This window comes from Gavia stellata, chromosome 16, assembly GCF_030936135.1.
Source record: "Gavia stellata isolate bGavSte3 chromosome 16, bGavSte3.hap2, whole genome shotgun sequence".
NCBI lineage: Eukaryota > Metazoa > Chordata > Aves > Gaviiformes > Gaviidae > Gavia > Gavia stellata.
The window spans coordinates 5,421,269-5,438,177 of record NC_082609.1 but is presented as its reverse complement, the minus strand read 5'-3'; the positions used below and the strand labels follow the sequence as shown (position 1 = coordinate 5,438,177).

At 37.1% G+C, this 16,909-nt stretch overlaps 1 protein-coding gene across 3 annotated transcripts in view; it reads left to right on the top strand.

Annotated features, from left to right (window-relative positions):
• Window positions 1-16,508, top strand: part of FAM13B (family with sequence similarity 13 member B) — a 51,496-nt gene extending 34,988 nt beyond the window's left edge. Inside the window, exons 13-25 of one of the 3 annotated variants that reach the window (XM_059825163.1) lie at window positions 314-368; window positions 784-931; window positions 3,531-3,596; window positions 4,674-4,884; window positions 6,679-6,808; window positions 7,295-7,376; window positions 7,648-7,877; window positions 8,241-8,324; window positions 9,529-9,624; window positions 12,055-12,138; window positions 12,236-12,408; window positions 12,832-12,933; window positions 14,163-16,508. In XM_059825163.1, coding sequence (XP_059681146.1) covers window positions 314-368; window positions 784-931; window positions 3,531-3,596; window positions 4,674-4,884; window positions 6,679-6,808; window positions 7,295-7,376; window positions 7,648-7,877; window positions 8,241-8,324; window positions 9,529-9,624; window positions 12,055-12,138; window positions 12,236-12,408; window positions 12,832-12,933; window positions 14,163-14,286 — 1,585 coding nt within the window. In that variant the 3' untranslated portion in view covers window positions 14,287-16,508. The remainder of the gene's footprint in view (window positions 1-313; window positions 369-783; window positions 932-3,530; window positions 3,597-4,673; window positions 4,885-6,678; window positions 6,809-7,294; window positions 7,377-7,647; window positions 7,878-8,240; window positions 8,325-9,528; window positions 9,625-12,054; window positions 12,139-12,235; window positions 12,409-12,831; window positions 12,934-14,162) is intronic. The other 2 variants (XM_059825164.1, XM_059825165.1) reach the window with 2 other exon arrangements.
• The last annotated feature ends 401 nt before the right edge of the window (window positions 16,509-16,909 follow it).

Here is a 16,909-nt window from a genome sequence, read left to right as displayed (position 1 = left end):
AGCCAGAAAACTTTTAAGTTCATTTGCAGTTTGAGTTCAGCACTGATTGAAATGTCAGTCTGAGTTGAATTGAGTTTTAAAATACTGACTCCCAGTTTGCGAATAAAGGTCTGAGCTGTTTTTATTTCCAGCTTGAAATTCTGTGTGAAGAACAAAGAGGGGGTGGGGGGAAGCAATGTAACTGTTGCTCCCCAGAATTTTAAAAAACTGGACTAGGGTATGTAAGAATAAAATGTAAAGGGAATGTATAGTATTTACTGTCCATTAAGAAGTTGTATTTAAGATGATAACTAGGTCTGTGTCTTCTTTTTAGGCAAAATAGTATATTGCTTGGTGGCAATGATAGAATATCTTCAGAGATGTTTCTGGTAAGATTATGATTTAATTTATATACAGATACACAGCATCTTATAAACTTAACATGAAATACAGATATGAAGAAAACCAATATATTTAGCTTTTAACATCTTATGTTGGTTGGCCTGCTGCAAGGTTTGCAAAACCTCTGTTACAGATCTCATCATCTTGCTTCACAGAAACTTTTGGCAGCAAAGCAAGCTTATACTTATGCATCTTGTGTAAGGAATGTCTTCTAATGCAAATAACTGACTACTGTTGGGGGCCGGGGCAGAAGCTTGTTTATAATTTCTTGAGTTAGGAAAGAAGAATTTTTACTATTTTTCAGAGAATTTCTAGAAGTGCTGCAACTGGCACTGATTTAGGTACCTGATTTCCAGTCACTAATTAATAATAGAATTGTTCTGTTATGTTATTTAAATACAGGATTCAAGTAGCAAGACTTGTGATCTTAATGCAAATACTGATTCAGAGGTGTCAGGGGATGGCAGTGTTAATGTTTCTGAGGAAGCTCTGGGTGTCCAAGTACCACGTCTAGATCTGAAGAATGTATCTGATGGTGACAAATGGGAAGGTAATTTTCACCCTTTAGCTCACAATGTAGTTAGCTAGTAAAGACAAATAGAACATTTGACAAAGTAGAAGCAGCAGACAACTTACGCTTTTTTTCTTTAGTTCGATTGGAATAATATGTTCCTATACACATGGTAAGATCAACCAAGTCATGACATAAGTCCCATCTTGTTTCAGAACTATCTGCAACTTAATAAAGGACCTTAAAAAAACTGTAAAGCAAAAAATCATCAAAGGAGCAACTAAAGAAAGCAAAAAAGCCTAAGTTTCATACTAGAGGTTGTTGGTTTGTGGTTTTTTTTAAACGTGACTTACGGCTCCCAGGGCCCTGAGTGTCTCATCCAAGTCCTTAAAAGCGCTTTCTCCGATTATGTCATACAGTTAATAGTCACACTGTGCCTTGTTTGTTGTTTTTTTTTAAATGTAAGCTACTGAAGTTCTAATGCTAGCTGAATTTGACTTAAAGTCACTAAATTACTAAACACAGCCATTTAGATTTCATTTATTCTGAAAAATCTGTTGGTTGTTTTGTTTTAAATATCAGGAATGTTGGATGTTGGTTTCCATGTCATGAGAAAACTTGAAATGGCTCTAGATTTGCAAATAAAAGTTGCAGATGGATATTACTTCTGTACCCCTTTTCCCTCCATTGTTTGCATTTTAGGAAAAGCAAAATCTTTAGAACATAGTTTTCTCTCAGACAGGATTCCTTATGTTTGTGACCTTATTCTTCATGGCCTTCCAGGTTTAGCAAACCCCTAAGCTTGTGACTTTACTAAACTTTGTGGCTCAAATGTCTGGTAATAACTGTTTAGACTGTTGTTTCACTTGTCTAAAAACATAACCCCTTTGTAGCCAGAGCACTCTTGTCAATATCTTCTTTTCAAAGTACTTATCTTTTTATGTGTTCCTTATATCCTGTTTCCTCTGCCTAGTGTTGATATTCTGAATCATCACACCTTAAAAAAAAAAATGCAAGTGATGAAGTTTGCTAAAATACTGTGAACTGTCACTGACAGTACAATGACCACAGTCCACTTGTTTCCAATTTTAAAAACTTGCAAATACAACTTGGTAGATACAGAACAGATTTACTACGCAGAGACGAGGTTTTAACTTCCAACAGGCTGTTCCAGTGACAGCTGTTCTTTTGAGATGCCTGTAAGTGTCACGGTCAAATGTTAGTAAGACACTGGTAACAAAGAATGACTGTATTTAACTTCTGGTTGCTGTGTGATAAATATTAAAATCAGTGAAGTATACCTGGGATGTATGTGGTTAACAGTGCAGCATATAGTTGTAGCATGCAGCACATAAAGCCTTGTCCTGAAGCTCAAACGGTGATAACTTGCTGTTAATTTGTCACCGGTGTTGACTGTTTTCCAAATTAATTGCCTGCATGAATCCATACTTCCCTCTTAACCCTTTTACAAATGATGAGCTTTGCAACTTGTGATTGGCCTTTTTTTTTTTACATTTGTAAAATATTTGCTGGTTGGCTGCCTTGAGCCTTAGCAAACTATACATTCAGACTATGTCATGTCATATACAAGTTGATCTGCAGGCGTATGAAGACACTGAGTCCAGATTTTCCATCCTGTTGCCCAAGTTAATAACTTTGTCTAAAGTTTAAAAAAAAAAATATAAATCCTGCTTATGTTCTCAGTGTTTTATTTACATTAATTGCTTACTGGCACATTATGTTTTGTTGCGTCCTCTGTTTGTGTTAATGTAATTTAATACCTATTCTCAGGAGGTTTGTGGATTCCATTTTCATAATTTCCTTAAATCTGCTTATAAAAGTTGCTTTGGTTTTACTTACCCAAATAGCTTTATGACCCTTACTTTGAAAAGAAAGTAGCATATCTGTATATAAACTTTATATTATAAGCTTCTTGGTGGTAAAATCATGATATTTTGCAAGAAGTGTTATTTCATTGCAAAGTGTTTTAACTTTAGCTATTCTTCAGTCCTGTTTAGAATGGTTATTAGGATCTCAGCCTTCCAAGGTACTGCGAGTCCCTGTGGCATTCCACTGAAGCAGACTGGCTTTATAAAGAAATCTATACTAGTCCAAATCTTGCTACAAGATTTGGGTTATTAAAGCCTATGTGATAATAAACCTGAAGGCCTGTAACCAGCAGAGTTCTTGAAAATGAACATCAAATGCTTGCTGGCTGAAGGCAAAAATGCAGATCAGTTAATCTGTATTTGAGTGTTTTTTCTGCATTTGTCCTGCTTTTTGGAAATCACCACCATCTCTATTATTTACAAGCTGTAAGCAAAAACATATTTGGAACTTGTCTTTTGTTAATATGAGGATGCATGAGACTCTTATTAAACTACAATAAGTCTTTACTATTCCTGTGTCAGTTCTTTTGTAAACCTTTTCAGTAAAATGTTCAAATTCGCTAAGGCCTGAGCATCCTTACCTGCCATTGAAATTGCTTGGAAGCTGAGAGTGCTCAGGGCCTGGTCCAAAAGATGGGGATGTTTTTCCCTGGTACTGTATCTTCCTGCTTTACATGTTATGTATAGTTTGTTCTGACTGTGCTGTGTGTTCACTTTAGTATTTTTGCCATTCTTTTTCATTTTATTAGCGCCATGCCCTATCACTTTTCCCCTCATTGATTTCAAAACAATGCATCTGCAGAGAGAAGGGGAGGGTAAGTATGGTTCGCCATACGTTCAGTTATCTGCCTTTTGATAGTTTATGGTTTGCTTTCTAACTAACCCTTCACCTGCTGTCCCTTATATCTTGGGAATGTTCTGATCTGCAATTTTTTTGTTTACTTTTTTCTAAAAGGTCCCCTTCTTGTATCTTGTACTGTGTAAACAGGCAAGATTATAGCTTAAAGACAAAACAAAAAATCCCAATGATACTTAGTAAATGTACAATGGAAAGCAGGTACAAGGGTTATTTTATTCAAGGATTACTTTGTGGGTTTTATTGTTGTTCTGCACACTTTGAACCCAGTTTTCAAATTTCTGATTTGAACTGGAAAATATAGGCAACTCTCTGAAAGGAAAAGGGGGGTGGGATTTTAAATTTAAGTGCTTGGAAGGCCATGTCAGCTTTTTGTTAGACAGCAAGAAAACCATATCTGAGAATTGTAAGGGCTGTTAGCAACTAACTTTTTATAGGGATTTAAAAAATTTGATTGTTTTGGAATCTCCTGCCTAAAACAAATCACCTTCCACAAATTAAGAAATCTCTTTTTCTCAGTGGTGCCAAGATGGATTTAAACTTAAAAACCCAACAACACTCCTTTAAAAAGACTTAAGCAAATGGGTATTGTACCTAAAGAGGTATTGTCAGGCTTACCTTCTTCGAAACCAAGAGGACAATCTTTCAAAGTACATGTGTAAGTTTATGAAAATTAATTTCCACAGCAAAATATTGCAATGGACAATAAATATAGTCTTCTAAGTTTGGATTTCTGATACGTAAATAAGGCTCTTTGAACAGTTCAGCAGTGTAAGAAATGCATACTCCAAAGATACACTTTGAAAAAGGGATCCTAGTGTGCATACTTCATTTCAGTACCTTTTTCTTTCAATTGTTATATGACAGAATTTGTAGCTTTCTGATGTATTTTGATGTTTTTATTCACTTTGTGTATGACACCACTTTATAGCATACAAGACTAAGTATTGGGTACGCATTTTTGTTTCCTTTTGACTCTTGTTTATAATTCTGTTAACAGAAACGTACCATTTTGTGTCCCTTTTTTATCTTCTAGATCCGTTTCCTGCTTTCAAATCTTGGCAGGAGGACAGCGAATCTGGAGAAGCTCAGCTTTCCCCGCAGGCTGGAAGGATGACTAATCATCCGTTGGAAGAGGACTGTCATCCGATATTGTCACATCGTAGTTTGGATTTTGGGCAAAGCCAACGTTTCTTACATGATCCGGAAACGTTAGATTCTTCATCCAAAGCACTTTCTTTTGTTAGGTATGTATTTTAATGCAATTTGGTGGGTGTTGGGGCAGGAGAAGTTACTGACAGTATGAAAATACAGACGTTTAAGAACCTCATGGGTTTTCACGATACGAATGAATTGAAGACCAAGGTCAAATGTAGGATTATATGGCCATTTGGCTGTTCTGCCTGCCCAGAACTGCCATAGTGAGTCAGACCAGAGGTTCATCTGGGATGGTATCGTGTCTTTTGAAGTGGCCACTGGCAGATGCTGAGGGAAAGAGTGTAAAAATAGGGCAAGCTTGCACAGATTTCCCTGGCATTTGGTCAGGGCTTCTGACAGCCTGCTGTAATGGCACTTCCTGTGCTGACGGTAGTATTTATATCCTTTGTTTACCAGTCTTCACTGGACTGCTGGTCTATGATTTTATGTAAGTTTTGGCTTTTTTTTTTCCTCCAGTAGCACAAATATCTGTTTTCATGTTGCATAACTTTGGATTTGTTTTGCATAGCGTGTTATCCACTCCAAGTAAAGAGAGTCAGGTTATACAAACCATTGCAATGGAAGTGTGCAGTAATGGTCTGGGCAGATTCTTCATTCGGACTCTGGAAAGTCTTCATTCAGAAGGGTTGTAGGAAAGTATCTGCTGTTAGAGAGAGAGGCGTGGGATAGCAGTACAGTGAAGAGGGAGAGTTCTTAATGCAGGTCTTCCCCTGTAGATTTAGAAGATCGAGTCTGTTTAACCCAGTGTATAAAAGTAGAGCTGTAGCTAAACAAGCTGCAAGTTATTTGTGTGACACTGGGGAGTGTGACCCTCCAAAACTGTAAATAACCTGTGACCTGTACTGTCTACTACTGTTACTATGAAAGGGAATTTAAGAAGAATTTCTGTGCTTGTTAGGGAAGAAATAATCTCATAAGAATAAGAAAATCTGGAACAGGAAAGACCACATTTAGAATCTCAAATTCTCCATCTGACATAGATTTATTGATGCAAAGGATAGTTGACAAGTACTATTAAAATGATGCAGAATACTGACCTACAGAAAAGTGCTGCTTTGTAATAGCTGTTCTCCACATTCTGAAACTAATAAGGATCTACTCTAGTAGATTATTAGATTAGTATTTCTAGTATCTTGATCTATGTGGATGTCACTAGCTGTGTTGAGGGATCTTTCAGGCACCTTGTGTAATAAGCGTACTAGAAAATTCTTATGGTCAGTCTTGAAATAAAAAGGCTTTTCACAAGCAGCAAATGTCAAGGAGCTGAACAAGCACAAAAGATGATGCAAAACCAGAATCCCATAGTCTAGAAATGTATTAGTCAGAACAACAGATTAGATGATGTAGATGTTTTTTAGATAAGTATCTAATAACTTGCCTAAGACAGTTAAGTGTAGCTGTCTAAATACCAAGGGATGTTCAGTGGTAGCTTCTAGCCAAGGCTTTATTCTGTGCCCAGTATTTCAAGAAGTACTGAGTATCTGGTAACTTAGGTAAGTAGCCTAGCCACCAGAAAGATCTGAACTGTTTTAATGAGACTGTAGATAATGGCACATTAGTTTATTACGCTTGAATTTCAAATGCTGTTTTTCAGTTAGGGGTATTACTGAAATTAGAGAGGAAAAAATAACACATCACATTTTGAAGGCAGCACATCAAAGCATTTTGATGCAGTAAGTAAATAGCTCTGACTGAAAACCTGAAAAAAATGGATTATGAACTGGAGAAAAAAAAATGAAATTAGTAGTCTGTTACTCAAATATACGAGTTGTTTGCACTTATTTTAAAATATGTCATTTGAAAATTAAACGTTTTTAATACAGAACACGAAGAGCATCCTTTAGCTCAAAAGATGACAAAAGGGAAGACAAGACACCTTATCAGCTTGTCAAGAAATTACAGAAAAAAATAAAGCAATTTGAGGAACAATTTGAAAAAGAGAAAAACAGTAAGGTAAGTTACCCCTTCTGCTTTTACTCAGGATAAATGACTGCATGGTAGAGCTAAGCTACTTCTTGTAGTTCATCACTGAATAACTGTGCCTTCACAAATGAGAGTAATTTTGTTATATGCTGCTGTCTGCAGAAGTGAACTGAGCAACAGCAGTACTAGAAAATGTGCCATAATGCCTGAGCCCAAAGAAGGGCAAACAGTGACATTTATGCAGTGAGACTGAGGGGATGTCAGATGAGATATGTGGAGAGGCAAAAGCATCTTACTACTCTCTGGTTCAACTTCTGATGTCTTATTTCAAGTTTATTTTCACAAGTGTTGTCCGTTATGTTGGCACTGAGATCTGATCTGGTACTGAGAGTGGCATCTGTATTAGTAGTCACATTAACTGTCATAAGTATTACCCAATCTTGAAAAAAGTATTTATAAACAAGATTTTAGTGTGTTTTTTTTCATAAAATGTAGTTTGTTTGTATTACTTTTCAGCCCTCCTATAGTGATATTGCAGCTAATCCAAAAGTTTTAAAATGGATGACTGAACTTACCAAATTGAGAAAGCAAATAAAAGGTAAGAGATGCTACATTTCTAGTTTTCTACAAACACAAATTATCTACGTGACTAACATGGCTAAGTCATTCAGTAAAATTCCACGGGCTAGTAAAAATGTTTCTTTTCTAGATTCTGAACTATTCAAAAATCAAATTATTCTTGTGGCTTTGTTTTTAGTTCATTAGAAGAGAAACTTTGCCTATGCAAACTGTTATGTTCCTGCATTGCAGTTGAACTGAGGGACTTATTTCTTTTAAACCTTTGGATTGAGCAATTTTTCTCATTTCAGATGCAAAGCAGAGGAGCTCAGATGGAGAATTCATGCCTCAAACACGTCCACGAAGTAACACACTTCCAAAAAGCTTTGGTTCCTCTCTTGACCAAGAGGATGAAGAAAATGGAGATGAGATGCGGGTTGTGCAGAAAGAGAAGAAGCCCACCAAGGAAGCTACACTTGAACTCATTTTGAAAAGATTAAAGGAAAAACGAGTTGAGAGATGTTTGCCAGAAGATATAAAAGTAAGCATAAGATTATAGATAGGCTGTTTCTAAGAGAATAACAGAGGGAAACAGAGCACTGTCAGGCACTTCAGATACCACTTTATCAATAAAACGATACCTCTGTCTAGCAGCGCTTTACCAAGCCCTCGTGTTTCAGACTCTGTGGGGAAATGATCAAGATGAACCACATTTTCCCGGCTTACTACTTATTAAAATATTTACAAGCATGTGCTGACAATATTGGACAGCTTTGAATGGTTGAAGGTGGGATGTGTGGTATTAACTAAGCTAAGTTTGGCTAAGGCATCTGTATAGCTGATAATGTGGAAAAACTGTTAAAGTGACTTGTGTTTGATTAGATGTGAATTATTCTTCTGACAGAAAATGACAAAAGACCATTTGGTAGAAGAGAAAACATCTCTCCAGAAAAGTCTTCTGTATTATGAAAGTCAACATGGACGGCCGGTAATACTTGGTTTATTTCATCAAACCATGTGAATATATGCGCAGACAATAGTAACTCTTGTGCAGTAGTAATATCACAATTTAATGCTGGTGTGTGAGGTTTTTTCTTCTTCTCCAAAACACAAAGGTATCTATTGGTTTCCATGTTGCTGTCATAGGAAGTTATTACATTGACTTCTAAAAAAAAAAGTATGTATTAATAGGCCCATTTTCTACAGATCAGTAGGTTATTGAAGTTTGCAAAGTGATTGGTGTTGTTTGGTGCCTTATGTCTGTGAAACAAAGAGAAATCTTAAAAAGAAATGATGCTATTGAATTTCCCTTTTTTCTCCTTTTCAGAGGAAAGGCCTGAAATGTTATTCTGGATTTAACAAAAACAGAAATTAAAAGACACTGTTTCTTCTCCCCCCCCTGCCTAAGTCTGTGGCATGTATCTTAAATAATTGGAGATATGGAAGTTAGAGTAAGTGTCTAGCAATAAGTGCCTAGAGTTCTGGATTTTTACCTTGGACAGTGATCAGCATCACCAGTCCAATCACAAGATCTTTCCAGCTACTATTCTGTCAGCTTCCAGACTTGGCACACTAGCTTTATAGTCGGCACTGCCGTATGAATCTGACCAAGCCTTTCAGTCTAATAGCCAAGGAAGAATAATGGTCTTGAAGATACTGGCACTGGTTCTACAATCCCCTTAGGGAGAAAAGGCCAGTAACTGTTCAGGATAGCCTTTAAGATTCGTTATGTTAAGAGTACGGAGTGGCCAAGAATTGAGAGTAAATCAGATACCAGATAAAATCTCTCTACAGTTTCATCTTTTTCTTTTTTCCCCTGTCATTTCTGTAGAATCATCATCGTTTCTAGGCACACAGTCTTCTCCCCCAGTTCTTGGTCTCTTTTTTTCCTCTTTTCCATGGGTCTTTAAAGATAGGGGAGCTTCGCTAGAAGTAAACCTTCTAACTTTTAGGAAGTTTTTAAAACTTCTTCCTGAAAAATACAGGGAGTTAAAGCGAGAAAAGAGAGGAGGAAAAGCACTCGCTTAGTCCCCTTTATCTGCATAAATCCCATTTCATACACACAATTTAAACTAGTTTTATGTTCCTAATTGGAATGTACATGGCCTGGCATGAGAAGCATACCGCTTTGTGTTTGCTTGTATATTATTGAGTGACTGGTATAATTAATTCTGTGGTTTCTCTGCCTCTAGGTTACTAGAGAAGAAAGACATATTGTGAAGCCACTTTATGACAGATACAGACTTGTAAAACAAATGTTAACTAGAGCAAGCATTACTCCTATTCTTGTGAGTAAAACAAATGCTGTTTCTATTTTTTTCCACTTTTGAACTGCTAGGCTGCCTTTAGAAGAGCTAGTAAAACTGTTCCACAAAATACATCTTTCTCATGGAAGATATAAGATGTTGTCATCATTGTACTTGAGGCATTTAATTTACTGCTGAGAGCAGAGCAGTTCAAAGCTGTCTGTGACCTTGATGGGTCTTAAGAAGTAAATGGTTCCCGGTGGAAGTAAATAAGCGGTTCTAACTTGCTGTGGCTGAAACATTCCCAAGTCACGGTGCTAGGTGTGGATCCACAGTACATACTGTACTTTTAGTCCTCCCAAGAATAGTAACACCAGTTGCAGTGAAGCTTGCCTCTCTTCTGTGCTGCAGGTTACTGTCACCAGAGGCACGAGTGATAGGATGGCCATAAGAACCATTTCATTCCTTCATGCTTCCCCTGTGTGAGACACGTTATCAACGTTTGCAGCATCTGTACAACATCTGCCCTTTTTCATTGTGTTTTCACTTCCATTTCCTTCTAACTTGCAGTGCTTTCTATTCTTTTCTTTCCCCTCTCTGTGGTCTTGTAAGAGATGAGGAAGAAAAGTTTTCCTGCTGTGCAAGGAGATCGATGTAACCTTGTTTATAGGACCTGTAAAACAGTTGTGGAATGACAAACAGCTGGCTTTGTTCTTCGTGAGCTATAGTAAAAATCTTGCATGCTGACCCAGACTTGCAACAAAACAGTTTTGTTATTAGCTATTTGACCCTTTTCGAAGGAAGGGACTGCATAGCTGATGTGAGATAATCTCTTTACATACAGACAGTTCTCTACCAGATTTGCATAGCTGGGCAGTGGCTTACTCAGCAGCAACTTAATCGGCTGTCTGCGTCGACTCTGACTGTCCCTAGCTACCCCCTTAAAGCTGAAGTACGTTGGGATAAAGTGACCAGTTCAAGATCATTCCTTTCTTGCACATACATTTTTGGGTAGCTGCTTTTATAGAGAAATGTTATTTACATTGCAGTCATATTTCAGTTTAAGGGCAACTTGAAGGCTTTGATGTCAGTATCCCTTTCTGAACTCGATAAACACAGGTTGCTCTTAAATGCCTAAGCATTTCTTCTTGACTGGTGAGTCATAGGTTATTGGTGGAGCCCTTCACTAGTTGATATCCCATCTCTCTCCTCAAAAATCTCACTCTTCAGCTGAGATGTTGGACGGGGCTCTGAGCAACCTGATCTAGTTGAAGATGTCCCTGCTCATTGCAGGGGAGTTGGACTAGATGACCCTTAAAGGTGCCTTCCCACCCAAACTATTCTATGATCCTATGATTATCAGTTAGCCTTACGACTATATCATAGTTTCTCTTTTTTTTGGCTGTGAAATAAAGGGATGGGTAATAGCCAGCCAAAAGGATTTTAAACTCAGAAGAGATCTGGGTAACATAATTCCTAATCTGTGCTGTAGGCAACACCTGTAAAATATTTTTCACAGGCCTCTGCTTTTGAAACTTGTAAGACAGATAAGTGGAGTTCTGTAATTACCAAGGATTGTTCAGTGGTAGCTTCTAGGTAGGACATACTCAGTGCTAGCTATTTTAAGAATTGGTTTTTTGTTTATATGACACTTGCTTCTGTGAGATCTTTCTTAATGGCATCATGGTCTACTAATCATGTGCTCTGAAGCCTGTATGGAAATGTCCAAAGAAGCAGGAAGCTATTTACTTTTCATGAACTAAAGTTTTTTGACAGGTCATTGTCTGCGTGGCTTTCGTGTTCCACCTTCCTCCTGTTCAAAGAGTCCATCTGTTGAAACTGCTTATGCTGTCCAGGGATAACAGATGAGCAGGGCATAATTGCATCTGTGCAACAGGCAGCTAACAGCAATTCCTGTGCAGCACAGCGGCATCTGTTTAGGGTGAAGCTCAAAGGATCTTGACATGGAGGTGGCAATAGATAACTCTTACATAGCTCTTCCAATTGCGGGGCTTCAGAGTAGTCTAGAAAAAGAAACTGGCAGTATTATTCCCAACGTATGGCTGGGAGAAGATAGAAAATGGCTCTGGCCTTGTGTAACTTAATAGTCTCCCTGTGGTTTGGTTTGGGATGGTACAAGAGTAAATACGAAATTCAGAGATATCACTGCGCTTTATGAATTTTCTACAAAACATGGGAGAGAGCGAGTGCTTTTTATTTTAAGTCCAAAGAAGAATATTTTTACATAGAAGTAGATGTTGCATCTCATAACTTATGTCAAGGGTAATTTGGGCATCTGAGCTTTTTGGGTTATATGGTTATTTTGTTTGTGCTCTGTAAGTATGTTTGCAGTCTTTTATTCTTCTGAAAAAAGAAATACCTTTCAGTATTGGGTGACTTCAACAAAATTCTGACCACACACAGCATTTAATGTCTAATTGCATATAATGAAACAAATTTAAAATATTGCAGGGGTCACCATCAACCAAGAGGCGGGGGCAGATGTTACAGCCCATTATCGAAGGTGAAACTGCCCATTTTTTTGAAGAGATTAAGGTGTGTATAGTGCTTTTTTTTAAAAATACTTCCTAGTACTTGTAAAAAGGAACTGAAATATTTTGTATGCGTTTTGAATTTCTGCTTTGACTTTCAGGAAGAAGAGGAGGAAGGTGATGGTTTGTCTACAGACCTGAATGATATCTTAAAAACTGCTGTCCAAACACAGTCTGTTTTAAGCCCAGTTGAAAACTCTGAGTCTGATGTTGAAGATGGTCAAGAGAAATTGACCCGGGACCTTAGGCTGTCAAGCACCCGCGCTGCTTCTATGTATGTAAAAATAAGTGCCTAACTCTATTATAGAAGTTGCAATTATTGCACTTCCAGTCATGATGCCAAATATATGATGTTGGGAGTGACATGTTCAGCACTTCTCAGGAAGTATTTGGCTTGAATGAGAGTTCTTTCCTCTAACATGTCTAACTAAGATCATTTTGTATTCGGTGGATTGTTTAGTATCTTCTCAACCTTCTTCAGCCTGACTTGAGCTGTGTAGCCAGCAGAAAATTTATACCCTTTTATTAGCTACTAGTTTGTTCTTGATATTTCATCATCAGACAGATAGCATATTCCTTATGAGCAAGATAAATCTATTAGTGCAGCTAGTTCATTTGGTTTTGAGTATGCTTTGACAAATTTAAGTTTAATTCTATGGCCAACAGTATATTTTTTTTTTTTACGTGAAATTTTTAGGCCTGAATTATTGGAGCAACTGTGGAAAGCCAGAGCTGAAAAAAAGAAGCTACGTAAGACACTACGAGAATTTGAAGAGGAGTTTTATCAGCAGAATGGAAGGTTTGTTTAGCACAAAACCAGATGCTGGACAGCAGCCTCATTTGGTAGCCAAGTAGTTTTTTTTGAACTTTCTCTATGAATGTTGTCAAATGGAATGTGATCTGTTTTAGTCTCTGCTATGAATAATCTCCTGAAGGAGATAACATTCTTGCGTATTTTTAATAGCGGAGGAAGCCCGCTCCTGAGTTTTGTTTCCTCTGTTACAGTCTGTAAAGCATAATAATGAAAATGGAAGAAGTGATTTTTTTATTTAAAAAATTAACATTTTAAAATACCTATTAAAAAAAAGTATTTTTATAGATCAAAAAACCTCCTCAGATTATCCTTCTGTTTTTAACATAGGGCAGGGAAGTTGGCCTAGTTGTCCTTTGTTCCAGTAGGTCAGTCCTGACAGTGGATATTTGCTTTACCAGTAGAGGGGTTGATCATTTTTATTCTTCTCTGTATTTTTTAGTTCTCTTAGGCTTCTTATTTGAATATATATTGTTATGAATTTGATTGAACTGCTGCCCTTTGTGTGTAGTAGGAGGTTTTTTGAGGTGTATCACCTCATGAACAAAACTAACAACACTCTTAAGAGGTCAGTCACTTTCTTGACTGGCAGACGTTCTCCCTTAACTATACTTTCTACTGTATTTCTCCTTAACTAGAAACTCCTGGACCATTGGTCACACAAATTCCACTAACATGGCTTCATCACGCACTTACTGAATTTGGGACATAACTCCTTTTGACTTTAATGGCAAATAATGAGGTTGCTAATGAAGGGTTGATTTCAAATTAAGTCAGATTAATAGATAAATTTATTACAGTCCAGTCTTAAAGAAGAATAATTCTGTGCTATCAATTTGTGGGTCATTCTACATACAGTGAAAATGTAGATTGACTTAAATTTATTTGTATTTTTTCTGTAATGTATACACAGAATCTGAAATTAAAGTTTTCATATCCTGTTGTTAAAATCTCCAGAAGAACTTAAGAGAACAATTTATAAGCAATGCTGCAACAGTTGTGCTGAATAAATGCCGCTGGGTTTTCTATTCAGTTTTTTAGGTGATAGCAATTTTAACTACAAGGAACTAGAATATATCAATGTGTTTATTATTGGTGAACCAGCTGCCAAAAATGTTTTTGTCTGCTGCAAGATAACTGCACGTTGCTGCTTTTGTGTTTGACTTGCTGCAGTATGGAGCATTTTCTTGAAACTTAGGTGTGCTTCTTTTTTACAGGAATGTACAGAAAGAAGATCGGGTTCCAATGCTTGATGAGTACAGGGAGTACAAGAAAATTAAAGCCAAACTTAGGCTGTTAGAAGTCCTTATCAGCAAACAAGATTCTTCAAAATCAATTTAAATTATGTTCCTCCAAACCATTGAATAACATGTTTCCGTATACAACCACTGTACTTATTGGGTGCTTGTGTTCATTTGTCATGCACTGTTGAAAGAATCCAGTTTGTGCACTTTATTGTGGTGCCACTATAACATGTTTGAAGGGTAAGTAGGTCCTGTTTAGAGAGCAAGTAAGATTTCTAAGTTCGAGACTGCTCTATCCAACTTTAGCAGACACGGTTTCCATCAAAGTTTTGTATTATAGATGCATCCATCTTGTTCCAAAACAACCATAGCTTTTTTTTCCCTTTAGCATTCAAGAACTTTGAGACTTTTGTTATTAGCAACTTTTTGTGTTATTGAAGAAATTATTAATACCATAATGCTACACTGAACTACTCCTCTTGCCTATTTTTTTTATTATGGGGGGAAAAAGCAAATTAAATGTACAGCTCATTTTCCTGGAACACTTAAAAAACAGACTGAAATTCCTTTCAAAGGACTGCTGTGGAACAACTTTAAATTTTGGTATTCCAAATTGCACCTATAACAAAGTAATAATTAACATCTATGAATTTTTTGCTCATTAGTGGTCACATTTCCTCCTTGATAAAGATGACTGGACAAACCAGAAAGTGACCTTGCTTAGTGTCTTTTAAAACTTGGAAAACTGAAAAGTTGTGTCACATGCTGCCTACAGGACTTATGTTACTGTTGTTCATTTTTATAATTTTATCGGTTATTGTTTATCAACTAGTGCTGACAGTGTTTTGTCTGAATTGGATACTGCATCTCCACTTCCGGAAGATTTGAGGAACATAACGAACATTTCAGTGCATGGGAAATCTGATGGCGCTCAGACTTGCGTAGCTCCAGCAGAAAAGAGCTGGCTTAGGACAGTTAAAATTCCACTGTACCTGAAATAAGTATGGTATCAAGGGCTAAAATCAGTGTAGTTAATGCACACCACAGGGTGAACTGTCAATTTTGAGTGGAAAAAATTACTGCTATTTATCACAATTTTGTTTTACAGTTGGAGAATAAAAATATGTTATCTAACCCTTATGATGTAAGCAAAACAGTTTATGGGCCTTGCATGATTTAGCTTCGGAGTCGAAACTAATGTTTTGAGTATCACATCTGCTGTGCTGAATGATGATTTAGCTACTAGCTTTATGCTCTGCAACAGCCATCAGCAGCTGGTTTTGATCTGGCAGAATCTAAGTGTTAATTTTAACTGGTGCTTTCTCAATTTTTTTTTTTCTTCAATGTATCAGTTTGATTGTGGCCATGTTTTGCATGCACCTACTCTCACTGCATGTTTTTGACTGGCTAATGTCAACATAGCTATTATTCACACTGCTTTATGAAAGACCAAAAATGAACTTTCTCACAACGTAAGAAATGGCTAGCATGTAACCTCATAGACTTGCTGTTCTGTCATGAAGCATATGAAATAGGTTGAAAGTAGGATTTTTAGTGCTCAGATTTCATCTGTGTACTGTAGAATATTTCTTGTTTTATTTTACTCTGCTTGTAGGCATGTAATTTTGGAATTCAGAAAAAAAAGCACTAAAACTATTGAGCACTGGTGGTATGCCTTTTTTTTTAAAAAAAACTGCGAAATGATCTGGGACCTTAGAGAATTATGAGGTTAAACTAGTCTTGAGACCATTTATCAATTTTATTCAGTTCCATTGTGCAATGTACACTTCAGTTACTTTTCTATCAGTCTGCAGACACGGGTGTATCCAAACATTGAAACTAATGTGTACTGTATAGTGTTGTACATGAATGTTTGTGTTTTATATACCACATGCAAAATGTCAATATGCACTATTTAAATGTTTTAAATAATATATTCCTCCTTTATAATGCTTAAATCTATATGATTCCAATATTTTTATAAGTGAGTGAGTGATCAGACTGGTTCCAATTCAGAATTAACAGCTGCTTTGTGTTTGTTATGCAGTGTTTGGCTGTTTATTCAGTATAGTAGATAAGCATGGCAACAGTTATGCTGAGTGTGTTTTGTGCCATCCTGTTGAGCAATAAATAAATGGTAGAACTAGGCATTTTGTGATATAACAGTTTTACTTTGGTAAAAGCAAAACCTATATATCTATATGGATATATAGATATGGAATATATATATAACTAAACCAGATATAATTGCATTGCTATGTCTGGTGCTCATTGTATAGACTTTTATAATAAAAGTACCTTAACCTTTATTGTCATATATCTTTGTTTCTCATCGTGCTTTCTCCTCCACTGCCATCTCTTAAAAACAAGTCCTTCCCTGTTCCTGAGCGTATTCGTAGTTTCAGGGTGTTGCTGAGGCAGGTCCGAATTCCGCAGCCTGCCGGCAGAGCCACCAGCACTGGCGGTGGCTCAGGTGCCGAGACAGCCTTTGATGAAGCTGCAGCAGTCTGAGCCTTATTTTACCTGTTTAGACTGTGCCTCTCGACAGAGACAGCAGGAAAGCAACCGAATCAGCTCCTGGACTGGCAGCTTGGCTTACGGTGCGATGTGGGCTTCGGTTCCTGCTAGGGTGCCAGCCTGCTGTGTGACTGGGGGATCTCATTCATGCCTGCTCCAACAGTAGCAGCTCTGGGAGTCGATGGGGCAGAGAGCTGATTCAG